This window comes from Haliotis rubra, unplaced genomic scaffold (genome assembly GCF_003918875.1).
Source record: "Haliotis rubra isolate DU_JTF1 unplaced genomic scaffold, ASM391887v1 Scf941, whole genome shotgun sequence".
Taxonomy (NCBI): domain Eukaryota; kingdom Metazoa; phylum Mollusca; class Gastropoda; order Lepetellida; family Haliotidae; genus Haliotis; species Haliotis rubra.
Genome location: NW_025767681.1, coordinates 295,307 through 322,464, shown reverse-complemented (window position 1 = coordinate 322,464; position 27,158 = coordinate 295,307). Strand labels below are relative to the sequence as shown.

At 38.9% G+C, this 27,158-nt stretch overlaps 3 protein-coding genes and 1 long non-coding RNA gene across 4 annotated transcripts in view; 1 reads left to right on the top strand and 3 right to left on the bottom strand.

Annotated features, from left to right (window-relative positions):
• Nucleotides 1-5,515, top strand: part of LOC124264788 — a 22,957-nt gene extending 17,442 nt beyond the window's left edge. Inside the window, exon 2 of the long non-coding RNA XR_006895245.1 lies at nucleotides 5,194-5,515. This is a non-coding gene — a long non-coding RNA (uncharacterized LOC124264788). The remainder of the gene's footprint in view (nucleotides 1-5,193) is intronic.
• LOC124264777 overlaps nucleotides 1-27,158 on the bottom strand; it is an 89,097-nt gene that overhangs the window by 41,733 nt on the left and 20,206 nt on the right.
• LOC124264781 lies at nucleotides 5,292-6,605 on the bottom strand. 2 transcript variants are annotated; one of them, XM_046699578.1, is made up of 5 exons: nucleotides 6,492-6,605; nucleotides 6,275-6,321; nucleotides 6,080-6,170; nucleotides 5,835-5,947; nucleotides 5,292-5,639 (listed from the first exon to the last, which is right to left on the bottom strand). In XM_046699578.1, exons 1-5 carry the CDS (start codon nucleotides 6,581-6,583, stop codon nucleotides 5,626-5,628), a joined length of 357 nt encoding a protein of 118 aa, XP_046555534.1. In that variant the 5' UTR covers nucleotides 6,584-6,605; the 3' UTR covers nucleotides 5,292-5,625. The 2 variants fall into 2 exon arrangements, with proteins under 2 accessions (XP_046555534.1, XP_046555533.1); XM_046699577.1 differs by having other exon boundaries at nucleotides 6,275-6,324; nucleotides 6,492-6,599.
• LOC124264773 (hemicentin-2-like) overlaps nucleotides 25,362-27,158 on the bottom strand; it is a 255,580-nt gene continuing 253,783 nt past the window's right edge. Inside the window, exons 17-21 of the mRNA XM_046699558.1 lie at nucleotides 26,888-26,909; nucleotides 26,668-26,711; nucleotides 26,448-26,546; nucleotides 26,142-26,240; nucleotides 25,362-25,645 (exon numbers count right to left, since the gene is read on the bottom strand). Coding sequence (XP_046555514.1) covers nucleotides 25,623-25,645; nucleotides 26,142-26,240; nucleotides 26,448-26,546; nucleotides 26,668-26,711; nucleotides 26,888-26,909 — 287 coding nt within the window. The 3' untranslated portion in view covers nucleotides 25,362-25,622. The remainder of the gene's footprint in view (nucleotides 25,646-26,141; nucleotides 26,241-26,447; nucleotides 26,547-26,667; nucleotides 26,712-26,887; nucleotides 26,910-27,158) is intronic.

Below are 27,158 nucleotides of genomic sequence, written 5' to 3'. Positions count from 1 at the left end.
TCTTTTTCGTGGCTTTGAGTTGTGATGGAAGATCAAGATATTGTCGTATGAGGCTGGATACGTTGTCATAAATATACATTTTTGTAAATCTATGGATGACCACCTTCCAGTTGTCCTAGTTCTTCTGCAACAGGCTGCCACATGGTGTCTTGTGTCAGCAAGATCCCGTCGCCTCTTACGGCAAGCAATGGCTTGCTGACGACCATTTCTAACCTGGATTCAGGGATTGACTGGGTGAGTGAGCCTTTACTCCACTTCTAGCAATATTCGAGCAATATCACGGTGGAGGGAAGCCAAACAGTGGGCTTCATGCGTATTGTATCCATGTGGAATTCTGTGCTTTGGGCTTGCTGGAGCCAGTAGGCCAGCCCATCGAGCCGACGACAGCTAGAAGTGATGATATTTAATGTAACACATTACTAGTTAGTCCGATCCCCCACTAGCAGCCAATGCAACACATGAACTATTACAATAAACAACATTCACCAAATATCATACCACGTTGTATAGTAAGATGTACATGTACATCTGTGCATGGTTTCCGTCATGCATAACCCGATGGTGTTCAAGAAATCTCGACCGATTTCGTTACCACTATTTACACTTGGAAAACAAACTAAGGATTTCATCAGAACACTGCCTTTTCAATCACGTCATGTGAAAAAAAAGGAAGTCAGTGGACATTTATTCCATTTAAGTCCTAATCATAGGCTAACATGTATAAAGTGATGTTTTAAGCACCTTGGAACTTCTTAAAAGAGAACCCGTTAAAAAGGTGGACGGATTTCAGGCCCGCGTGTAAAATGTATAACATATATGTAGGCATTTCAAACGGCTTGTGATCTGTCTCGCATCGGAGAACTTTTAAACGACAAAATAAGTGAAGTAGAATGGTTCTGTTCAATGCTACAACATGGATGAAAACAAACTACAACTATAATAAATGATCACAGCCGTAATGTTATATGAAGTAACTTAGCACAATTTCAGGCAGTTGCCTAATTCGACGAATGAATCCGTTAATATCCACATACAGGGACAGTAATACGTACGTATATTGATCTGCCAAGGCACTTTACGCCAACAAATGGGTGTATCCAGGGTGCGTTAGAATGGGTAAGATAAATGTACTAACTACTTCTTTATTTACAATGAAGAGCGACGTTTCTTTGTCGATTCTAGCACCGTTATCAAGTGAAGTGATTTACAGGGTGGTGTTGGGATCCATCCCTGTTGTATACAACACTGCCCTGATATGAAGTAAGATAAGAGACTATTAAGACGGTAATAAATAAGATAAGAGACTCATAAGTCGATAATAAATAAGATATGATAAGAGACTATTAAGACGGTATTAAATAGGTTAAGAGACTTATAAGTCGATAATAAATAAGATAAGATAAGATACTAATAAGTCGATAATAAATAAGATAAGATAAGATACTAACAAGTCGATAATAGACTTTAAACATTTCTGTACAAAAACGAAATTACGTGGTCTAAACATATAGTTATATATAAGATTCATGAGAGGTATTTAGAAGTTGGAGAATATACAAGATGGGAGTATGTTGATCCTGATTGGCGATGGAGATTAACCCCAGAGATTAATAAAGATCAAGGCGTATACCTCCCTAGTGCCTGGAACATCTCTAAAGTCGAACCACACCCACCTCTTTGTCACTTAATTAGCTGTATATCACACTGCTGTGTTCACATCTCCTTATACTCATTCTTTGTGTCAACTGGCTTTATCTTATCTCATTATCATTGTATTCATAACTTCTTTCATCTGGCCTCATTAATGTGGATTGTATATTCATGTACATCTCTGGCTTCCTGTAAATCTAATTGTCACTTAATTAGCTGTATATCACTCTGATGTATCCACATCTCTATATTCTCATTGTTTGTGTCAACTGGCTTTACCTTATCCCAGTTACCATTGTTTTATAACTGCTTTTGATCGGCCCCTTTGTGATCTGTAAATCTGGTATATATAGTTTGTTTTCTACATCTGTCTTAAATCACCTGAAGAAGAGGCAAGAAGGAGCCCAGAAACGTTCTGATATACAATAAACAAAAAGTTGCGATCAATATACTCGGCTTATATAGCTATATATACTAACCCACTTTTCAGAGGTGGCGCCTGTGATATCACAAAGTGAAAAGTCCCTTCGGAATCCAAAGTAATGAAATGATTCTGTGTTCATGATGTTCCGGTATTTATATAGTTTTATTCAACTGCATAGCTGGGACAGAAGAGGAATGTCATTTTGTCAAATCTAAAAGTAAGATTAAACTCACCCCTTTACTTCCATGCAACCTAACCAAATACCATAGAGACATCCGGATTTTTAATCTGTATCACTTGATTTTGTCAGCTTCAAGATGAGCTTGACTACGTAACGAACATCCCACCATGGGACAAAAAACCGCTGTCGCGATCAGTGCTCATTTACAAAGTCATCAGTCGGGGCCAGTTATTACCAGCGCTACAGTAAGCCGTTAAATGCACATTTGACACGATTTCAGCATCTCGACTATAAGTACTCATTGCCAAACTACCCCCATTCATGATATTACACGTCGACCGCCGAACAGACAAATCTAGGGCTTAAAGGTTAGTCAGTGTTAGCAGGGCATATCAAACTGTTTACGGACTTACCTTGACAAACGGAGCCTTTTAAACATACAGCGGCCAGCATGACAGTCACTGCACTCAAGAATGTACATCTCTTATCCATTATATACAAGAAAATCGACTCTTTATACGTATCTAAACAACTCACACAACCTTCCAGGGCCGATGTGGCTTATCAGAAAGATCACGCCATAATAAAGGGACATAAGTCAAATTGTTATAAGAACACTGTTATGTGTTGAGGTTACACAACACTAAATGTTATCCCATAGACCTCTATAGTAACCTTTATATTTTTTTAAAATTCATCCAACTGTCAACAGTCATTCCATGTTCACAAGGGTGCAGTCTGGCCTTTAAACAACAATACAAACACAAATGTTTACGCACGCTACTCGCTCAGGAAGCATGTGATTCTGATTTAGTGTTGTACAACCTTGATGCTCCCGTAAAAGATCGAAATGACAGCATCTTCAATGACCTAAGGGGATCTTATGATTTCTCTTATGTATGCGATCTGATTGGCTTTGTTAAGTGTCACAAACGACCAGCAGACCTGTCAGGTTTCAGGTAGTACCGCTGGTAAATTTAAAAAGTTAGTTGCAGGGACCCTGATATTAATTACGAAATAGCGAGGCAATACTAGATTGCTTAAATGATTCAGATGCTAACGGAATATACGCATAAGCTTACGGTATACGTTAAAAGAACAAACAAAGATATATTGCATGCAAGCAATTTAATTTTAAGCTGTTTTTTAAAAAGTGGTTGGAAACGGCTATTAAACATTGTATCCCAGAACAGAAGCGAATCTCTTACTTACTATTCTACACTGGCACCGATTTCTGGGTTAACGAATTACGACATGAAATGTGTGTTTTCTGTGTGGAGTCCTTGATTTGTGTCACCAAGATTCACATTTGGGAATTCATGTCAACAGTTCGCACTTCAACTAAATATTCGAATGGGAGAACGGCAGACCTGGCTGTCCAGTCAGCTTCAGAGAGAACGATTTCAAATTATCTGCTTAGTGGCCTACTCCTGCGAGTATAAACCGTTTAATATCGAAGTTTATATGCTATGTGTTTAAATTTTACTTTTTTTGTACCATGTCATGCCATGTTGAGAAGAGCCCGTTGCTATAAAGACTTATATACGTTTGAGCTACGTGACAGGTGTTAACAAACACTAACACGGAATAACCGACGGTATATTTGGACACAGGAACAATGCCAGAGACATTGTTCATCCCGTTATGGCACTTAGATAAATATTAAGGCATAGATCAGAGAACAATTTCAAGTTGCAGAGCACATTGAATTGGTCTTCTCAACTGTTTGCATATGAATAAGGGGTCTCCTTCATTCAGGATTCATGCCGGAAGCTGACGTCCCCATGACCCCCTGTAAAGTGGCCCAGCTTTGGTTGCTGGTTGTCCATAGCCCGTGTTTAATATCCTTACAAAATCTTATCACGTGTCATTACAATGAATGATTAGTGCACATGATCATTTTCGGATGGAAGAGAAGCATAAATATTTCTTGCTTCCAACCGCGGTATAGATTTGGTCGTGACAATTGTGCACCATCTTGTCATCTGGACATTTCATCTTGTTGAGAGTTGTCTGATTCCAAGATATCACCCTGTCACAATATCACAACAGTTGGAAATATGGAAACCTGATGGCAAATCAATACTTATATCAGCCTTAATAGATTTGGTATTACTTTTTTCTTCAGTTCTCTTTCTTCTATGTCTTTGTTGCAGTAAAGACCCCATACAAGCCAAGCAAATATTGTGTATCCCTGTCACCGACCTTATCGTGAAATACGCACACACAGGCCACAGACTCACCTGTGTGCAGAAATACTCCATGAGCGACAAAACGTGTGTCCATGACTCTAGATGATAGGTCGGAGGCTCTATACAACTGTGAAGCTGGTTATGCAAGAGGTGATTTCAGCTGATATCTATCAGTATTGCTTTGTAGCAGTTGGACAACTGATATTTAGAAACCTCCATATATTCTGATCAGGACAGCTATGTATAGCTACTTACAGTTTGCTGGGATTCACCACTGTAAAGGGTTATACTGCAAAGTGTTCATCCGTTGAAATAGGAAAGGACAAACTTTCGTATTGAAATATTTAATGTACAATGGCATTCGTGGTTATGCGCCACGTAAAGGTGACGGAAACAAATTCGTTGTCTGAAAAAGACGCACTCTCGGCTGCGCTTTGTATGATGCAGATGATACGCCACAGACCTGCACCGTTGGTCTTTGCTCCCAGTTTGTGTCTGGGAAGATGACTGTTCTACACTTCAGTGGGACCATAGTGAGGGGTGATCTGCAGCACATTTCATCTGCGTTCAATAAGACTGAGGTCTCATGACAACAGAATGAGGCTGTTCGGTATATCCCAAAAGGTTGATATGATTGCATCAGTACACAGTGCACACACAGAATGTCGTCATTGTGGGGCTCACCTGTCATCGAATAGGAGATAGCTTCTGTGACCTCTACTGATCCCTCTCCAAATCATGACTAGTCACGTCCATGGTGGTTATGGCATTACTGGCAGATTTCGGATTTGTAGTGTTGTAGTTCCATTTATGGAACCATGTTTCCACATGATCACCAAACGGATGTGTGAAAATATTTTTATTTACAATGTGATACATTTAACGTTAAATATTCAACAAAGATGAGATCTAAATAGACACAATACAAAAATAAACAAATACAAATAGAGGCTTATACTAATGATTTGACGTTCACTTGATTGTTAAGCAGGTGTTTTCTTCTCTAAAAGTGCATGTATCAATGATACTGATCTTGCAAACACAAAATAATGAAAAGTTGAGAAAATTAAAGAAGATGTGTTGCCGCAAAGGAAAGGAATGCAGTACGTTAAACGTATTTCGTGATCAGCACCTGGCTCTAATATCATGATGTATATGCTGGTGCTTCGTTAACTGTGTCACTGCTCGGGACCTGAAAAATTACAGAACTAAAGGTAATCACACACATATGTGATATCAACTCAAATATCATAGAAGCAGTATGTTACATTTTAACAGGAGGCTGAGCATATGTTTAGGATTACGCAGATGACTATTCATGAACACTGTTGATCCATGGCGATGACACAAGATTCCAGTCAGCAAGATTGTTCCTTGTGTTAGTTACCTTGAGAATGTGCCCCAGTGTTCTGGTATGGCGATGCCCTGATGGACTCATATGTCACAGGAGGATTCTCGGTCATGCCTTCATAGGTACTTGTATCTCCTGCAGCATTCTCTGAAGATGATATTCATTACATATTTCATCAATAAACTTAAATTGTAACGCCCTTCTTACCAGCAGTTCAATAATCTAACCTTTCCCATGAAATTCAACTTAGTACAGGAAAGACCAACATCTGCATATACCTTTTTGTATTCTGATAAATCTTCAACTGAGAGTAGTGTCGCTTTTCTGATTCCTCCTCCAAATTGGAATACTGAGCTGGACCGTTAATCTGATCTGAAGCAAATACATATGACAAGATTGTAATTATTTTGCTACTGAAACAGACCCAGGGATAATGATAATATCAACACAATGAACAACCTGACACCAGTACATACCTAATGATGAATATCCTCTGTTGTCCATTTCCACAGGTTCGGGATTCCTGTTAAACACACAAAAACAATGCAAAGATTACAAAGATGGACTCTGGCAGAACAGTATAGTTGTAAGTTCCTAAAACAATTTATCAGGGAGTATGTGTATTTGTTATCTCTTTACCATATTTAATAATTTCGTTACATTGTTATACATGTATTCAACATTGAAATATACCTTCTTGCCGATCCACTTCCTGGAAAACAAAAATAGCCAGATGGGATGGTATTTAGTGTATAACACACACCCTTCATGGAAACAAGTCGCATTGATCGAAAAATGAAATTTAAAAAAAGAGATAAATGCAGCAGTATGCCAAAAATGAATGTAGTACGTAATAATCGCAACATTTAACATGTATTTTGTTAGTGAAACTAAATCTTGTTTTGTGAATACCAACTGCAAATGTATCGTAAAATAGAAATCCTAATGATATGATATTTCTTTCAAGCATATCACTCAAAAAGTATGGAACAGCAATTGGAGACTATATCGGTTGACCCTTGAATAGCTTGCATCCTTATACAACTTAAATGTAACCACATACCTTTTAATATTTCTGCACCTGTATCCGTTTATGTAGAGTACCGTCAGTACAATTCCCACAATGAGCAAGTGATGGATATCCCGCCTACCACTGTTCCTGCTGTATACTCCAGTACTAGTAGATGGAGTTTCGGAGTTTTGTTTGTGGATCTACAACATAACGTAAACATCATAACAGACGATTACTTATCGTATGTCACTGTATCAGGTGAAAGGGTGACAGTGATCAGTAGACTTGTGTCCAATCACACAGAAAATATAAATACGGGAGAGATGACTTCTAGGATCTATTCAGACTGATATTGCTAACTCCAGATACACATGTTTACACTCAGAATGCAGTTTCTTCACGGTGCACACAACAAGATATGCGATACTCTGGTAGTACTTAACACAGACACAAGAGCAGTTACCTTTCTTGTGGGTTCACAAAATCCCATCGCCCGACGCCCGGGACAAGTCAGTTTTCATTTCGGGCAATCAGATAAATGGTATCTTACTTGTCCGTGGGCTACCAGATAATTTCCACTTCCACTTCTCAAACTGCAAAACTTTGATTCAGTTCTCACATCTGCTCAAAATGTAGCTACTAAATTCCCTGCAATGATAATAAAAGTAGAGTTATCTTTCTTTGCTATTTATCACTTTTCAATAAATAGTCCAGTAAACATTAACATCAAATACCATGTTGATTTCTTCTTTCATAACTACATCATCATCATAATTATGTCATAAAATCAGGGCAAGTGGAAAATCAGTCAGGACAAGTTACTTTCTTTAAAGTCACTTGCCCTGTAGGCGCGGCTTTTTAAAATAAATTTGAACCCTGGTCTGTTCATTAAAGTCCATTGCCACTCGCAGATTTAATAAAAAATAAGACATCCCAATGGTGCTATTAAAAGTCAAAATAAATTCTTTTAAATAAAAATGGTTGGTACTGGGAATGATGAGTTAGCAATATGATTTAACTGACACTTGAAACAATGTATGGTTCTCCTTGAGTGACACATACCCCCAGCAGTTTCAGATGCTACAAAGACATATCCCCATAGTCATTTTTAGCAAGTAGTCGGAATGTAAATCTCTCCAGATATAAGGCCCGTTACGTCCAACAATTCATCCTCTCGCCTTTTTATCATCATTCGAATTGTACACAGTCCACTTTCTTGTACCAGATTGAAGATACTCAATCAGAAACGTCTGAGGGCGTCCACCATTGAACCCAGGCAGCCACGACAGCCATACCGACGACGTTGTTGCATTATCCAGATCTCGAAACTGTGACGGTATCTGTGGTGGTCCTTCGCAACAAATTAATACGAACGTTGTCATGTTGGAATGTTCAAGTGCAATAAAATGGAAGTAATGATCAATCATCCAAAAAATAGTTGTGAACTGGGATGTTTTATGACAGGGTTTATGCATTTGTGGTCTATGTCGACTGTAATTCAGCCTCGTCGTGACTAAAACAACTCGCAGTGAGTGAGTATGGTTTTACGCTTTTAGCAATATTTCAGCAATATCATAGCAGGATAAACCTAAAATGAACTTCCCATATTGCATTCATGTAGGAAATTCAGCCCAGACGTTCGGCGACGAGCGAACGTTTTCATCATTAGGGCTGCCCCAGTCCTGAACTAGAAAGTAACAGTTAAAGGTCACATGCAACGTAAAACACAACTTTGCAGATTCTGATACCTTTCGGTATGGACTTACCGAAACAAATCATCAAAAATGCAAATTCAACTTATAAAGTTGAAAAATAACGCGATGAAAAAACCGCACGAAATCGGAGTTCAAACGATTCACTAATTTTCCCCCAGCGCTTGGGGAAAAGTGGTTTCAACAGCTGGCTGCGCTCATAGCACATGCGCAGTGAAATAGGTTACCACAGCTTGAAGCGGGTTGTCCGGTGAATACTCGGTGAAGGCTTTGGTGTGAGCTATTTTTCTAATGTTTTGTTGATATTTCACAGGCGCGAGCTTTTATATGTTATGACAGTAGATTACCGATTTAACTGTTTATATAATTTCATTTGTCTATTTCACCACACGTTCTTACCAAGTCACTCTCTAAGTTCGATCCTTAAAAGCAATGTCATTATTTAGCGTTGACAGAATTTCTAACTGTCATATAGATATGTCGTTGTCACAGACAAACCTCAATGTCTGTTTTTGAAAGCTATGTCTCTGTCCTTAAGATCTGTGGATGTCACAGTATTACGCTGATGTGTCATTCAAGATTCTAAATTATTGATGGTACTAGTGTTTTCATTGAAATAACATTGTATATTTGTTATTATGTTACTAGTTTGCAAGTTCGATTATTTTTCAAGGATTCAATTATTTTGCAAACTCAACTTTTATTGGTCAGTTGTGTGAAGGATCAATAAACAATCACAAAAATTCGTGTTCGAGAGAAAGGTTCTCAAACAGTTATAATGTATGTAGAAGTGTAATCCTCCCAACAATCTGAATTGCAATTTATGGTGTTCAATAATTGCTGATTTTGATATTGTTTTATCAGATCTGATTTTTCAGTCAATATATGGTTTAGGTGTTTAAAATAGTGAATGCCAGATTTAGACCTTACCTTTCAACATATTGGATACATTGACTCACGTGAACTGATTTGTAAAACATACCTTTGCTTCAATTGCCGTTCACATTGTGAAAGCTTCGATCTTTAAATGCTTCAAAATTATTGACTTCCTGAATATTGAAACAATAGTGCTCTTTTCCCTCGCCGTCCTAGCCTGTTACCAATCGACGTTCAACCATGGTGTTGTCATTTGGGAAATTACAGAAGACTAAAGCACGCCCCCATAGGCTATGAAGTTTAGCTCATAAGGTAAAAAGCAATTTTATAGGTCTGAGAAGACCAATAGAAAGAAACAGGTTGAAATTTATACGTGCACATACATAAAGGCGAGTTTGATGAATGAGGAACATCAGATGAAGCGTTCGTCAAAGCGTTCGCCATGGACTACATATATATCAACCATCCAACAACCCATAACTTGTTTGAGTGGCATTTTCGAACTAGAGACGTACAATATAGAACAATTTTTTGGATGGATAACAACTTTTATTTTTTCGATTCTTGTACCGTTGTCTACAATCGGCTGACTCAAGTCTATATGTGGCTGTCAGAGATTCAGAGAGCAGTCCTGCTTGACAACGGTACAAGAATCTGTATCTAAACGTCGCACTCACGAAATAAAGAAGTTGTTATGCATAAACAATGTTCTACATCAACCCATCAACCCATAAACCCATCCACTCATCCATTCATCCTCCCATCCATAAACCTATCCATACAACTATTCACCAATGCCTCTTAAAAAGCAGAAAATGAGTTATTAACAATCGGCCACTCACCTGCAGGTACTATGCTGACTGTTTATGTCACTGACCCGCCTACACCGTTGTCCACTGTCAGACTGTAGTCCCCGAAGTCCTGCTGTTGGAGGTTAGTAAGGTGTAGTCTGGCAGTGACTGAGATGTCTGAGACAGGGCTGGAGGAACCAGTGAGGTCCCGGTAGGTGCTGATGGATCTACTACAGGTGAATGAAGGTAGGGGTATAGGCCAGGACTGACACAGACACAGATACAGTCAGGTCAACACCCAGTGTAGAGGCGTACTTGAGTTGCTGTGAAACTGTCCCATCCAGTCGCGGTGAACCTGATGCACAACATTTCCCACGAATCAAAGAAACACACCCACGCCTTTGTTTCACAAATACATATCACTTATTTACCAATTGTGAATATCTCATCTGATTGATCAGGACTTATGTTCAATTAACAGATGTACTAAAACCTTTCAGCATTATATACTCAGCATAAAAAACGTCAGTAATGAAATTCAAAATTAGATAGACACTGTAATCAAATCAGTACAGAAATGGACATAATATGCGATCAAAAACGTTTTTAGGTACAATATCTTGACACGTCAATGAATAACTCAGCACAATTCCAAGTTATTACGTGAACGTTTGCAGTACATTCAGACTCTTGACTTCAGTATCTAGTGTGACCACCACAAGCGGCAATAACTGCAGCACAGCGTCTATGCATGGAGTGTACCAATCGATTGATGAAGGCCATTAGCACCTTGAACCACACCCTGAGAAAGGCCTGGCGCAATAAATCGGCTGTGTTCGGCCTTGGTATGACATTATTCAGTCTCCTTTGAATTTAATCCAAAAGATGTTCTACTGGGTTTAAAATCAGGACTAAGGGCTGGTCACTGCATAATGTTGACACCGTTCTGCTGTAGGAAGTCCTCTCTAGCTCTGGCATTATGGGCCCGGGTGTTATCATGCTGGAAAATGTTCTGGTGACGTGCGAAATGTGGTATGACGTTGGGTCTGAGAGCTTGGTCGATGTAGCGCACCGCTGTGATGCCGCCTTCTCTCCCTGACCTAGGTTCTGGAACACCATAGGACCCACTTCTCTGGTTCAGGCCTATTCCACCCCAATACCATGATGCTTGCACCTCCCCATGAGTCTCTTTCCATAACACATTGGTCTGAGTAACGCTAACCACGTCGTCGCCATATTCTTCTTCTGCCATCTGCCGTTGATACGCAGTACTGACTCTCATCTGTGAACACAACAGTTCTCCATTGCCTGTATCGCCAGTTGCACACGTGAGGAGCCACCTCCTCGTGGTGGGTGCTGGGTAACGCTAACTAGGGTGTAACTGCTGTAAAACGTTTCACCATCAAAGAGAGGGTACTTTTGTGAAAACCAACACCTATCTCTTTGCCGTTTGCCCGTGCATCCATACCACAATCCATTAAAGAGGGTTATTTCAATATTGGAGTGGACGTGTATGTCCCCAGTCCACTTCGTTGCTTTACGTGTCAGAAGTTCGGTCATGGGTCCAACTCCTGTCGTGACTCTGTTGCATGTCATCATTGTGGTGACTGCTCCGAAAATACAGAATGTGACAATGATTTTAAATGTGCAAACTGTTCTGGACCACATGCTGCTACATCCAATTCCTGTCCTGTTTGGCAAAAAGAGTAAAAATATTGAAACTGAAATGCGAAAAGAATATATCACATCTTGACGCGAAAAAAGCTATTCATAACTGAGACCTCAACTTCATCAAATAAAACATACTCTGCTGCAGTAAGTTGCTCTGTAGCGAAATCCTCTGTAACCTGTCAGACTGACTTGACATGGGTCAAGTCTGTAAAATCCATTAATTCAGGTTCAGTTGTATCAGCGACTTCCCCAGTAATGCAGTCTAAATCTGGATGTCAAACCGAGAAACAGCCGGAGCCAAAATCAGAAACGTCTCATAAAAAGCCTGACCGTCCTTGAGTCAATAAGAAAGGGGAAAAATAAACAGAAAACCAATCCCTATCATTCCTTTATCTCCAGAGGTTCCTATGGAAAACTCTTTGGGACTCTAGATGTGGACGTTACCCTGTCTACACAAGACAGAAGGAGGAATAGCTCCTCCTCACATTCACGAGAACAATCACCAAATGATGCACCATGACTGGGAGTTGTCGACTTTAATGCAGTGGAATTGCAGAGGATTGAAAGAAAACTTCAATGAGATCCACTTATTGATGCAAGATTGTAAACCGTCAGCATTATGTCTTAAAGAAACTTATCTAAAAAATACTGATAACTTTAATCTGCGGCAGTATACCGATTATCACTCCTTTCTCCTCCGGGAGATATATGGCAACTGTATCTCTTAATACCAATCTTTCAAACCGTAGCTGTTCGTCTGACCCTGCATATTGCTTTGACTCTGTGCAGCTTATAACTCACTCACTCTTCGACATTCGACAATGGGATCTTCAACATCTCTATGATCAGCTTCCAAAGCCATGTCTCATTATGGGCACCCCAACGGACACAACCCGCTTTGGGGAGTGCCCACAAATAATAAAGGCAAAATTTTTAGGAATTCATTTCCGATAATAATTTATGTATTTTCAATGATGATTCAGCCACTTATCTACATCCAGCTACGAGAACATATTCTTCCCTGGATTTGTCACTCGATGACTCAATCTTGTATAATGAATTTGAATGGATGATTCATGATGACCTATGTGGGAGTGATCACTTCCCAACCATTCTCAAAACAATCAACCCTGGTGATGATCCACCTTTATCGAGAAGGAATTCGCCAGGGCTGGTTGGTCATTATATGAGGCTCTGTGTGTTGAACTCTTAAAGCATGACCTTTCAGGAACAGTGAAGATCCTATACAGTCGTTTTCAGATATTTTACACGACATTGCTGACTGAACAATTCCACAGTCCTCTCTGCAATTCCACACATTCGTAAACCATGGTTTAATAATGAATGTAAACAGGACAGAAAGTGCAGCAAGAACGCGGAAAAATATTTTCACAAACATCCTTCCGTCCATAATTTAGACAAAGTAAAAATGTTAAATGCCAAGGCTCGACGCGCATTTGAACTAAATAAGCGTCAGTCTTGGAGGAACACTGTTTCCAAAATAAATTCACGTAACATCTGTGTCAAAGGTGTGGAACACCATCTAAAGAATAAAGGGCAAAGGTTCTGAATCTACTGTTCATCATTTGAAGGACGGGGATAATATATGAACTACTAAAACTGAGTATTTAGTATCAAGATCAACACATTATCAAAGGTTTTAAAACGATTCAATAGATGGATCACTTTTGTGGATGATTTAAATATTTCTTGTCCCGGTAAGAATATGCATGCTATTCAACAGCAATTGCAGTTATGTTTTAAAAAAAATAAATAAATGTTGTCTTGAAACGGATTTAAATTTTCTAAATCAAAACTAATTGTCTACACTTTTGTAGAAAAAATAAGCTGCATAAGGACCTGAACTATTTTTTTAAATGACACTCCCATCAAAGTTGTAAAGGAGGCCAAATCTTTGGGCCTTATATTCGATTCCCATTTAACCTTCCTGCTACATATTAAATCCTTTAAAGCTAAATGTCTGAAGGCACTCGATTTGTTAACAGTTGTCTCCTTAATTCAAAATGGGAGGGGATCAAACTACCCTCCTTCACTTATATAGATCATAGGTGCGATCTAAACTTAATTATGGCTCTATCGTATATGGTGGAGCCTGCAAAAGTAACCTAAAACTACTTGATTCTGTCCACCACCAAGGTCTAAGACTTTGTCTTGGGTCTTTTAGAAACTCTCTATTGACAGTCTCTACGTCGAGGCCGATGAGCCACTTTCACCCAACGCCGTATAAAGAATTTGTGCTTGCAGTATATAACAAAACTTTATTCTAACGAGTCTAATCCTGCATTTAACTGTGTCTTTAATCCTCTTTTATGAAGATTTGTACAACAAAAAGCCTTCTCTTGTTCCGACTCTTGGTTTAAGAATTAAACAATTCCTTTCTGCTGCAAGCATTGAGCTGGAAAGTATATCTCCTTCCCGTCTTCTTTCTTCTCATCCTTGGCAACTGGTGAGGGACTGAAGTTGACCTCACTCTCACAAAAGTTTAAGAAATCTGAAACTAATGAATTAAAATATAAACAAGAAAAATCATCAATTAAAAAAAAATAAATACAATACATGCAAATATTTATTTACAGATGGGTCCAAGGATGGTGGCGCGGTGGCATGTGGCACTGTCATTGATCCCGAACAATATCTTCTCGACTACCGAATGATAGCTCTATTTTCACAGTAGAAGCTAACGCCATATTTACAGCTCTTAAGTATATTAATAAACACCGTAAATGTAAACAATACATAATCTGTTTCCGATTCTCTTTCGTGTCTTCAGGCTATTAAAAATCATTCTTGTAAACATCCACTTTTATTAGAAATTATTGAATTGCATAATGAGCTTGCTACTGGCCAATGCGACATCGTCTTTTTCGTTGGTTACCCAGCCACGTTGGCATTTCCGGGAACACAATGGCTGGTCTTGCTGCTAAGGCAGCACTCAACAAGTCTGTGACACCACTTTTCTTCCTTACTCTGATTACAAAGCTGCTATTAGATCTTATATCCGTGAAGCTGATGCAAAAAGAAGTGGGACAGCCGAGTAGGTCTCAATAAATTACATGCAATAAAACCAATTATCGGTTACACCTACTTGGGTTGTCAGTCCAGATTTGAAGAGGTCATCATACGACGATGTCGTATTGGCCACCAAGATATACTCACGAGTACCTATTAAAAGGTGAGGATCCGCCGTTTTGTATCCCTTTTGTGATGAAAGAATCACGGTCAAGCATGTCCTGCTTGACTGTGTTGAATATTCCATCACAAGGGATATCTATTTCAAATCACAAACTATGAAGGATCTTTTTAGTAATATAAGTTCTCATTTAATTATTGCCTTTTAAAAAAAATAGACTTGTTAACTGATTTGTAAATAGATACATATTTTATTATTGGTTGTTTAGATTAGTAACTGAGATTGTTAGTGGCTGTACCCTCAAAGGGGTTGAAGTAGCGTAAAATTATTGTCCTCCTGAGAGGATATGTGAGTCCCAAAACTTTCAAACCTTTTTGCTTACCCGATTTTTAAACGTAGTATATTTTGTTCATTTAAATTTTGGCTAAACTTGTCCTACAATTGCCAGCTGCTGAAGGGATGGTGTAAACCCAACTAGGGTCCATGCAGGTAGCAAAAGTAATGTAAGTCCCCATGGTTCCTAGTATGGTGATCTAGCTTCAGTTGTTGGCGATCTATAGCCCGTTTTATATTGTATTGTCTTCGTAAATAAAATAGATTTACATGTTCATGCTTCTTTTGTTTCCATCTGTGATCCTTCTGGTTGACTTTACAGTATTTATGACTGATTATTTAGCAATTTTAATTTATTGTTTATGTAAAACATTTCGTCACTATATGGCTGAAATATTGCCGAGGTGATGTTAAATTCTAACTCACTCACTCACTTCAAAACGCTTCACGTTGGTAAAATCTATGATACCCAGTAATAGATCTGTATTGACCAAGAAGATGGAATCAAATGCTTATTTAAGAACTATCGCCCAAAACTGATGCAGCATGTTGTAGCGATTCAGCTGAAACAACATCAATACTTCTCAATTCTCTTGATAACAGCACATCTTGTAGTTATTGGTTAAGCTTATTTCTTGGTTTCCACGGTATCTCATGTTATGCAAACAGTCGTGTATCATTGTATGTTTGACGTTGGAGAGTAGAGAATTAAGGTTTGCCACATTGCTCAACAATTGTTTCAATCCTGTTCACTGTTCAAGGGAACTGAACTGATCGAGTTCGAGGTCCCATGAGACACGGTCATGGCCAGCCAGAAAGCTATGCTGGAAAGCTAGGAGTCATCTTTGACTCAACAATGAGCATCGAGAATCCTGTCAGCAACATCTGCAAACTGCTTTCATTACATTTGAACTACTGCAACAGTTTACAATACGGCAGCAGTACCTGGACAAGTTAGATATTTGTTTACGACAGACTCATAACACGTACACATACGTATGTGAGCATTAAGCCGATATTGAAGTACTACACACTGGCTCATGGTAAGAGGGAGATCTGTCTTTAAGCGTTACGTGTTTGTTTACAAGTTCGTTGATATTTTGACACAACGATTCACATTATTTGCTTGGTTCTAGCCTCGTCAGTTCAACCACAAGACGACCAAGAAATACCACGTTTGTGTCCATATTTAATCAATATATGACACATCACCCTTTGAATCTCTAGGTTCAAGTGGTCACGTGAGGACCAGTCGTCTCATTCGCCTCAGTTCACTGACTTCCATCATTCTAGCAAGCCAGACATGACATCTGTGATGACTCCATGCATAATACCCACTGGTACAAAAATCAGCTGAGGGACATTAGTTTTGTCTTTATTTATCGACACTTTCTATTTTACAAATGCAAAGGGAAATCTCTTGTCTATGACTATTTACATTATATAAACTAAGACCAGATTTGAACATATACAACTAAAGAGCTAAAACTCTGTAATTTTGATGTCACTATAAATCCGTATGTCCCAGGTTTATATGACACGCGTAATACTAATGTGAACATATTGTCAACTAAGGGAGACAACTCTGCATTTCCCGGGATTACAGCATGTGATCAGTCAGTAAATATTAAATCGAAGTAAACAAGTGTATCGACACATTTAAGTGTGATATTCATATAAACTGGCCATGCAGGTGTGTTGTGATGCAGCAGAAATAGCGTTCACAGTTGCCATGTAGGTGTGTTGTGATGCAGTTAGAAATATATACATTGTACATATCTGCTGTGTGATGCAGTTGGATGCAAATATATACATTGTACATACCTGTGTGTGTGTGATGCAGTGCAGTTAAAATATAAACATTGTACATACCTGCTGTGTGATGTGTACATATCTCGCTGTGTGATGCAGTTAGAAATATACTTGTACATACTTGAACATCATTGAAAGCGCACCGCTTATATAAGTTCAGATTATTAAAATACATTGTTACATACTTTGCACGTGTAAGAAATAGATAATTTTGGAATGGATAATAACAGATGGACGACTGACAAAAATACAACAACAAAGAAAAGACGCTCATTCATTGAAATGTTCGACAGTCAGAAAAATATATACATTGTATTACATACTTGGATCAGTTAAAAAATATATACACATAATTGCTGTGTGATGTACATACCTGCTGGGTTACACATATATACATTGTACATCAGCATTGACACATGCAGTTCAACGTCTCCTCATTGAGTCAATAAGCGTCATTGTACATACTCTGAATAGAGTGTACATACTTGCTGTGTGGATGCAGTTAAAATATATACATTGTACATAAGCGGTTAATTGTACATACTAGAAAAAAAATATATATACATTGTAATATTACCCTGTTGTGTGATTTTGTACATATCTGCTGTGTGATACAGTTAGACATATATACATTAATACATACTTGCTGTGTGATGCAGTTAAAATATATACATTGGATAATTGTAACTTGCTGTGTGATGCAGTTAAAATATATACAGATGCTGTGTGATGCGTTAAACATATACATTGTACATTGACTGACAAAAACAACAACACAGACATACTAAGTTGTGTGATGGAAGCTAAAAATTGAGCATTACAACATAATTTGCTTTGTGATGCAGTTAAAAGACATACATTGTACATACCTGCTGTGTGACAGTTACAATATATATACATTGCATTATTACTGCTGTGTGATGCAGTTAAAATATATACATTGTACATCATGTGTGATACAGTCATTGAAATGTGTGATGCAGTTAAAATATATACATTGTACCTTGCTGTGTGATGCACATTAATGGCCATACCCGTTGTATGCGCTTAAAATATATATACATTGTCAGTTAAAATATATACAATGCGAAGGTTAAAATATACATTGTAGGATGTGTTATGCAAATCTTGCGGATGGCATTCCACTTTTGCAGTAGTGCAGCTTCAAGTTCCCGGATGTTTCCCATCTGTTGTTGCCGCGAAAGACTTTGACCAATTTCGTCCCACAAGCGCTCCATGGGGATACATCTGGCGACTGTGCTGGCCAATGAATAACCTGGATGTGTTGCTGGGCCAGATACTGCATGGAAACTCTTGTTGTGTGTGCCCGTACGTTGTCCTGTTGAAAAGTATGGACATCTTGGGGTGATTGAAGACAGATACGATGTGATTCTGAAGTATCTGCTCACGGTAATTAAGGGCATTAACTCTCCTTTGACAGACATGAAGGCAGTGCTGTGATTGTAATATATTTCATCCCAGACCAAGACACTCCCGCCACCCAAAGGTCCGTCTGAACCACACACTCATCAGCATAACGTTCACCACGTCTACGCCAAAAACGTAATCGGCCATCAGCATTACGTAGATGAAGACGTGATTCGTCAGTGACTACCACACCATGCCATTGTTGTAACCTTTACTGAAAATGCCTGCTAGCCCATTGTATACGCTCATTACGGTGTCTGTCAGTCAGAATTGGTCCAACGTAAGGACGTCGAGCATAGAGCCCGACGGCCTCGCATGGAGTCAGCGCTGATGGCCCCACGTCAACCTTGAACGAGTGCAGCAGTCCTGGCAGTCGGCAGTGTTCAATCACTGACATGGACAAGGTCAATATGTAATCCTGATGGAGCGTCGTAACACGTTGTTGCCAAGGTCATTGAAGGTCACGGGTGCTGCCTGTCTACTGATGTCGTCTGTGAAGCCTAACGATGGTGGAGTGGCCAAGACCAAGTTGACGAGCAATATCCCTGCTGCTGGTGCCAACCTGAATCATGCCTAGTGCACGTTCTCTTTCGTGAGGTGTTAACCTCGGCATCTCTGTCCCGTTTCACAACCGTTAGTGAAGCAATGATAATCGGTTCTCATACACCTGCTTTTAATGTCACAGTCGGTATGATTTCAGAGTTAAATTCGCGCTTTTTCATGGCGTGGCTGCATGTTGATGCATTTTGGAATAAAGAGTCATACTGTGGACAGGAATTTGTTTCTAAAGCATTTTTCAACTGGACATGCCCTTCGACTTCATGTTAGTTTTATTCATTGATCATTGTCATGCTGAAATCCAACTGGATGAAAATATGGACAATTTTAGATTAGTGCGTTTTCAATGATGTTCAGTATATATACATTGTACATACCTGCTGTGTGATGCAGTTAGAAATATATACATTGTACATACCTGCTGAGAATTGAGTGAGTGAGTTGGCTTTTACACCGCTTTTAGCAATATTCCAACAACATCGCGGCGGAGGACACCAGGTAAGGGCTTCACACATTGTACCCATGAGGGAAATCGAACCCAGGTCTTCGGCGTGACGAGTGAACACTTTAACCACTAGGCTACCCCACTGCCCTTATGTCAAATTGAATACTCAATGCCATTTATTGAGAGGCCAAATGTAAGATAGGTAATGTTTGGGATTACACTTTCTCAGTAAATTGCAAATTCTAGTACTTTTGTTGATTCGAACCCACACCCCCAGTGTCAGGCAGCACACAAAGCCATCTACCCAAGAAATTGAGGCCGCGCTGGCTGAGTGGGTAAGATTACAGACTTGTATTCCGCTCGTTGTGTACTTATTAAATTGTGTGTATTTAATTTGAAACAAAGGATATTGTTAGATTCAGGAACATAGCACACATGGATCGAAATTAGGAAGAACATTTACAGATGCATAAACACTAAGTCTGCGAATTAAACGATCGGGGATATCTGATGTTTGATGTACTGTGTATGAAGGATTCAATTATAGACAGGGCAAAACCTTATTTGACATCCGTCCTTAATCCATCAAGCTGTCTAAGCTTCTAAATGTATATCTTGAGTGAACGAGTAATGTTGAACACTGCTCCGAACAGTAGTTTAGCTCTCATATTGGTGAGGGACGATAGTGATATACCACAACTATCTAAATAAACGACACGATCGATTGAACATAGAACGCCGTGTTGATTCTAATGCACGGAATTCTCCCTCATTATTATCTTGGTAACTAAACACTAAGGTAAAGATTGCCCTGAAGAAATATACTCCCGAGCGATATATCTAGGATATACGGTAGGACCCCAGCAAGACAAGCAACAATCAGAGTGAGTAGGGACTGGGAACCCACGATCACAGATTTCCGACTTTCCTGAAAGTTTGATAGTGGGTGATTATGGTTTCATAATTTTATTGAAACGCAACAATATTTCAGTTACTTCCCATGGTGTGTGCATGATGTGGACACCGGAAAAATATATAAGTAACTAATTAGCATAATTAGGTGGTGTTGCTTTTGTTAGCCGGAGCCTATGAACTGAGTGAGTGAGTGAGTTTAGGTTTGCTTCTAGCAATATTCCAGCAATATTGTCAGCGTGACTAGCGAACGTTTTAACCGCTGTGCTTCCCGCAACCACTATAGCTAACTGTTAGACATAGGTACAGATAGTTTATAAAGTATTACTAGTTTTCATGGCGGCATATCTGCAATATTGCCTATATACTGTAAAGTTGAACTCACTCACTCAATCGAATCCACTATAACAGGTTGACAGCAACCCTTTGGGACACTACCCAGAGCAGAGCAAATTCACAGATTTGAGTGGATGGGCCAGTTTCGTTTAATGCCACTTTGAACAATATTTCTGTTATTTCACAGCCCGTTGGTTTGACATGGGAGCAAAGCCGTGAATGATTCATGTGTAAGGTGCTGAGATCCGAACTTCAGATGACAGTTTTCTGGTGCCCTGCACAGCGAACTGTCTTAACAACTGGTTCAGTCTTAACAACTGGTTCAGTCTTAACAACTGGTTCAGTCTTTACAACTGGTTCAGTCATCGACTGGTTCAGTCTTAACAACTGGTTCAGTCATCGACTGGAATGGCTGTCGGAGGCTGGAATGCAATCGCATTCTTTCTTGATGTTTTACAAGAAAATGATCTCAGCAAACAATATATGTATAGCACTATTTCTAAAGTAAAGATGAAAAATTTGTTTTATTTTGAGAATAAACAACCTTACAGCTCCACCACTGGAACTGACTAAAGACGACTGGAGTGTGAAAAGAAGTATATCAGTTTACTTACAATAATCGAAAAGGACATCAACGGATGAGTTTTATCTCCTTGTAACTGCTGTACTGTTATATTTTAATGTTTCACCGTCTTTGATTTTGAACAGTTAAACTACATATATTGTTTTTCCAAACTCATCTGGTGTTAGAACATTTACTGTTTTCTGCATCAAACCTACCTCTTTCTGGAATTGGTCAGGCGTTGCCGTTGTATATTTATAGGTTTGTTTCTCTGTGAAATTTTGACATGAAAGACAGTTCGTCACTTTAAGAGAACAGTTCGTCACTTTAAGAAAATATAATATTTTCCCTTCGATCATTTAAAAAGAGCAGAACACAAAATTACCTCCAAATCCGCTTCTAATCATGTCAACGAATGTATATCATTTAGGTGCCGTTATTACAACACTAAATTCCATTGTCCGTACAGATTCATTGTGTCCGACCATGAGATCTGATGGCTCCCATACCATAACGCTAACACCACCAAACTGTCGACGTTGAACAATGCACGCGTCAGCATACCGTTCACCTCACCGTCTATACATCCTTGCACTGCCATCTTAGCTGCCATCCCAATATTGTCTCCTGTACCGTGGACGCTGTATGTACCAGGCAAGTCACCCAAGTCGGTGACGTTAGAGCAAAATTGGACGTACTGCAGGCCGCCGGGGCCCGATGTTGTGCTCCCTCAGTCGAGTCTGTACAGGCTTGTTTCAGCCCAAAATTGGTTGTCTCGCTGACGTGAGGTCACGCGTAGACGGGCGGTCCTGGCAAATCTCTCGTGTTTTCATTATGTTAAAATCGTCTCCATAGAGATGAGATCGTGTTCCGATGGGCAATAAAATGTCTGATCACTTCATTTTGGGTGATTTCAATCTCCAGCATACCCACGGCGCGGAGACGCTGATTTTCTGTAAGCCGTGGCATGACGTTGGCGTAGTTTAGGTTGAAATCAACGTGTTTTCCGCAACATTCGAAGGTTGGAAAATAATGAACTGTTCTTCACTTTTCAATATCAGATGTGTCAACTTCAGTTGTCAAAACGCACGCAAAATGTGTAAGTTCATTGTGTACAATATGCATGTGCCACGCGCGATGCGTGACATCAAATTTCATGTAAAGAGCTTTGCTACATGTTTATTTAGGGTCATTTATAGAGTTAACATTTCAAATAAGTTTTATTTTATGCAATTGTATCTTATGCACAGTTCTTTTTTTTCGCCGTTAGTACATTATGTGAATATTGTGTAATGAAATATGTGCCATTACATGTTTTAAGCCATGGGTAACATATGCATACTTGCATACAAATTGTGTTCTGGAAAATGTACTCTAAGTAAATACTCCATGATAATTATACTAAGAGGTCGTTTATAGCAGATATATGAAGAACTATTTAATTGACTGCCTAAAACCAGGCCAGAGAAAAGCCAGACCTCAGGGTAATACTAAGAGTGGAATATTCATCTATTTCAGGTAACAACTGGGTCTCTGGACATAGATCCCCACAACCCTACAATTAACAGTAACTATCAAGGAAGACGTCATCGCCCATTATATTTCTACTGCTATTACTTTCCAAGATAATGAGACAACGATTACACAATGCCATTTAGAAAGTGGCCAAATGTAACATATGTCAAATTTGGGATTACACTTTCTTTAATGAAGTACAAATTCTAGTGCCTTTATGGGTTGAGTCCCATCCGGGATTCGAATGCACACCCTCACAAAGTCAGCCGCCTAACCCGCTCAGCCACCGCAACGGCGTACTCCATCGTCAACAACCACCGACCACACAACAAACTGGCTCTGCCGCACACGTAGAATGGAAACGAATGAACCACGTTGACTGTGGACGTTTGATTAGGATTGTCTTCAGATTTGAGGTGTATTGATGCGACATTAATGAGTTTGATTTCACATGATAAATGACGTTGACAATAGGGCACATTACTAAACTATTCATCCCATTAAGAATATACAATGGCAATAGTTGTGAAACCCTTATTTAGGAAATACGGTTCGCTGTACCACCGTGTACAGTGTCATAAAAACACACTTTTGCACACGTACTATTACAGTTAAAATACGGGGACGCTTGCGTCCGAATGCTTTAACGTTATAATAGTTCAGGGCAAAAGTGTGCTTTATGATACTATACATGGTGGTAGAGCAAAACGTATTTCTCTTAAGACTAAGATGCCAGATTTGATACTTTCCAACGAATAATCGAAGGCGGAAAACAAAGACAAAAATAAATAAATAAATAAATAAATAAATAAATAAATAAATAAATAAATAAATAAATAAATAAATAAATAAATAAATAAATAAATAAATAAATAAATAAATAAATAAATAATAAATAAATAAATAAATAAATAAATAAATAAATAAACTACAGTGCGCTGTTCTATTAACGAGTCTGTCCTCTACTTTACCAAAAACCACAACATATGATAAGCAATTTGATGACGTTTTAATTGCGGGTTAAATATCTTCTCTTTATTATTACATCTCTGATTAACGTAACCCATATGGGCCAATGTTGGACAATATGGGACAATATGAACGTCGCATTTCTACGGCCAACGTGAGTTTAGATCAGTACATCCAGATGAAGCTGACTATCCACATTCCACGGATGCATTGTGGGAAAGTAAACATTGCGAACGTTGTCGTGTCGCTGTTAAATTGTGAGTCGAAATGAAACATTTTATCTGTCGAAAATCAGAAACGTAATGTTTCCACCAGTGATGTCAGCCGTGTAGAAGGCTTACGAGGGGTTGCAACTGACATGCATCGTGACGTAGGTTACCAAGAATACGTTTGGTAACGAGGGGGCCGACAAGAATGGCGCCGTGCCATCAATACAGTGTGACGTCATGCAAAAGCGCACTTTATCGCCTGATAAAGTATTGTCAGCGTCTTTGATCTTTTAGCAAACCATCTTACAATACTGAACATCACCTACGTGTGTTTAATGGTATGGTACATCTTTGCAGTTTATTAATATGTCTAAAGCACGGCCACTCTCAACTCAGTTATTGATACGCTCCTCGGTGTGCCAAGCTTAATACATATGTAACTCATAAATGACCACGATTCACCTTGACGTGTCAGTTGTGCCTGAAGCTGATACTGGACTCGTACGACCAAGAACGTGAAAGTGCAGTAACACACTTTCTGACAGGGTCTACTAGCTGTAATATACAAATGTAGGCGCACGATGAAGTCATCAAACAGATGCATCTTCTCTTCTAATCAATAGACAAGTTTATTCATACATACAACATGTCAACATTATTGAAGCATCTAATTTAAGTCAATTTTTAGACCTCTGGCACGAACGCAGCTCATATTTACATTATATTCACAAATATATAGATACAGTCTAACTTTGAATATACTGACGATGCACATATTGAAATTTTCGTTCTCGTGATTGTCATAAATATAGTCAATGACGTTGGCCATACCTGTTGTTCACACATAAAAGTAAACGAGGGACGTTGAGAATGAATACGGCGTTCATTTAAGGATGCTTAGGTTATAGTGCAAGACACTCGTTTAAAAAGTTGGATCAGTCAGATGGACCTGACATAGAGTAACTATACACAAAGAACTTATTAAGCATCCCCTGTATTTTTGTGATGATAAATTTCCAACACGTACATAAAACTTCTCGTGGTGACCATGATGGAAAAACATGAGTTTACTCATATGACCCTTTGACTCATTACAAATGACACAGTGATCGGAATCCATGTTGATTTTATGATGATAGGTGCTCATTTTAAAAAACCCTGATTTTCATACAAAACCACGTCTGTACATGTAATACATTCCAAATGTCATTTTGCGTTTCTTAATATAAATACATTTAGCTGTTTATTGGCGTTTTAACTGATGTCTGTACACAACGTTTCTGGGCAGCTCAGGTTTCAGCAACCAGCACGTTCCTGTTGTTGGTAAAGGTTGCAGTGGTTCAGACACAAACTGAGTTATTATGTAACCTTCACCAACACAACAGAGACAGAGACCAAAATATATATGTAATCCACAGCCACTAAACGTATGTGGACAACGATCCTTGTCAATATTCTAGTGACGGTATGATTAACGGAGGAATGAGTCATCGATTATGATGTCAGAGATATTGATGTTTCAGTCTGTGGTTTCAGGTGTTCACATAGGGCGAATCTGAAACAGAAACATTACAATATTCATACACAGCACTTGGCCCCAGTATGGTAATATCCAGTGCACAAATAATTATATAGAAACATTACAATATTCATACACAGCACTTGGCCCCAGTATGGTAATATCCAGTGCACAAATAATTATATAGAAGCATTACAATATTCATACACAGCACTTGGCCCCAGTATTAATATCCAGTGCACAAATAATTATGCAGAAACATGACAATATTCATACACAGCACTTGGCCCCAGTATAGCAATATCCTTTGCACAAATAATGATGCAGTAGAATGTTTAACTTATGAGTCAGACAATCGAGTGACAGACAGGTCTTTGTCAAGTTATGATGGCTAACAATGTATTGTAACCACTTCTTCAAACGTGAAGCTGGGGATGGAGGGGGCCTATTCTTTCCTGAAGTTCTACTTGGAGATGTTCATGCTATGCATTGTATTATATTATGTTAACGATTGTTTCCACATCAGTCGTACCTTTGCCTTTGATATCAGCATTCACATACAGGGCAGGCTTGTCGTGTTCATAAGCATGTCTTGATGTCTGGTTGATATCTTCATAGGTGTTGACAGTGTCTGAAAATAATTATCACTTGCGTATAGTAACTACATGACTGCTGAGAATCCATCAGTGCAAATTTAAAGACTTCGATGGTATGATAAGGAAGGAATGCTACTTTATGGATGAACTGCTTGTTTGGCATTTTAGAAGTTGATGGTATAGTCAAAACAGTCCACATCCAGGATAGGGATCTAGGGATGTATAAAGGTTCGGTTGGATACCTGTAGAAGGACGGAATCCTGTATTTTCATAATTCTTCAGTTCTGTGTACGTCTGTTTGTCATCCGCTCTATCTTGCAGGCCAGAGTACGGGTTAACATCTATATTGAAGAAAAACAGACACGTGTGGACATGAATTAGGCATTATTTAACAACAGCGATGCAAATAATCGCACCCTTTTCCTTTCATCATACATACATGTACTTTGAATATTGACATACCTTGAAAATGCACTTGGTCTCCTCTATTTTCGGGGATCCGTGACCTGCAGTAGAAACGACAACACTGTTAGAAGGGCATGGAATTCACACATGTATACACATACATAACCATGTTTGGAATCGAACCCAGGTCTTTGGGGATGTGTGTAAAGAGGAAGAGATCTAATTGATTGGGAAGGCTATTTTAGATGTTGACATTAACAAGTACAACTGTACTCACGCATTCTGTGTGTCTGTTGAGCCTGTGGAGATAACAAAGATGTTGTCATGTCAAACTTGTCAGTGGAATTTTGGTATTTTCTGTATCAAGGAGAAAGTAAACATGTGAACCGTTTTTTCATGTGTTTTCTTGTGTCCCAGTGAGTTGCTGCATTATACTATACCTTAGTACGGTATTGTTGTCAAACTTGTGATTAGGCAACATGTCTTCATTAATACATTTAAAATATATATGTTTGGAGTTGTCATGCAAACCTGTGTTGCCATTGTTT

What these genes read in the sequence shown, in the direction of transcription:
- LOC124264781 (XM_046699577.1), bottom strand. Translation starts at nt 6,583, where the DNA reads ATGCGACTTGTTTCCATGAAGGGTGTGTGTTATACACTAAATACCATC. An exon ending in GGAAGTGGATCGGCAAGAAG is followed by an intron (nt 6,325 to 6,491) that starts GTATATTTCAAT and finishes TTGTGTGTTTAA; the next exon opens with CAGGAATCCCGAACCTGTGG. An exon ending in CAGAGGATATTCATCATTAG is followed by an intron (nt 6,171 to 6,274) that starts GTATGTACTGGT and finishes TATTTGCTTCAG; the next exon opens with ATCAGATTAACGGTCCAGCT.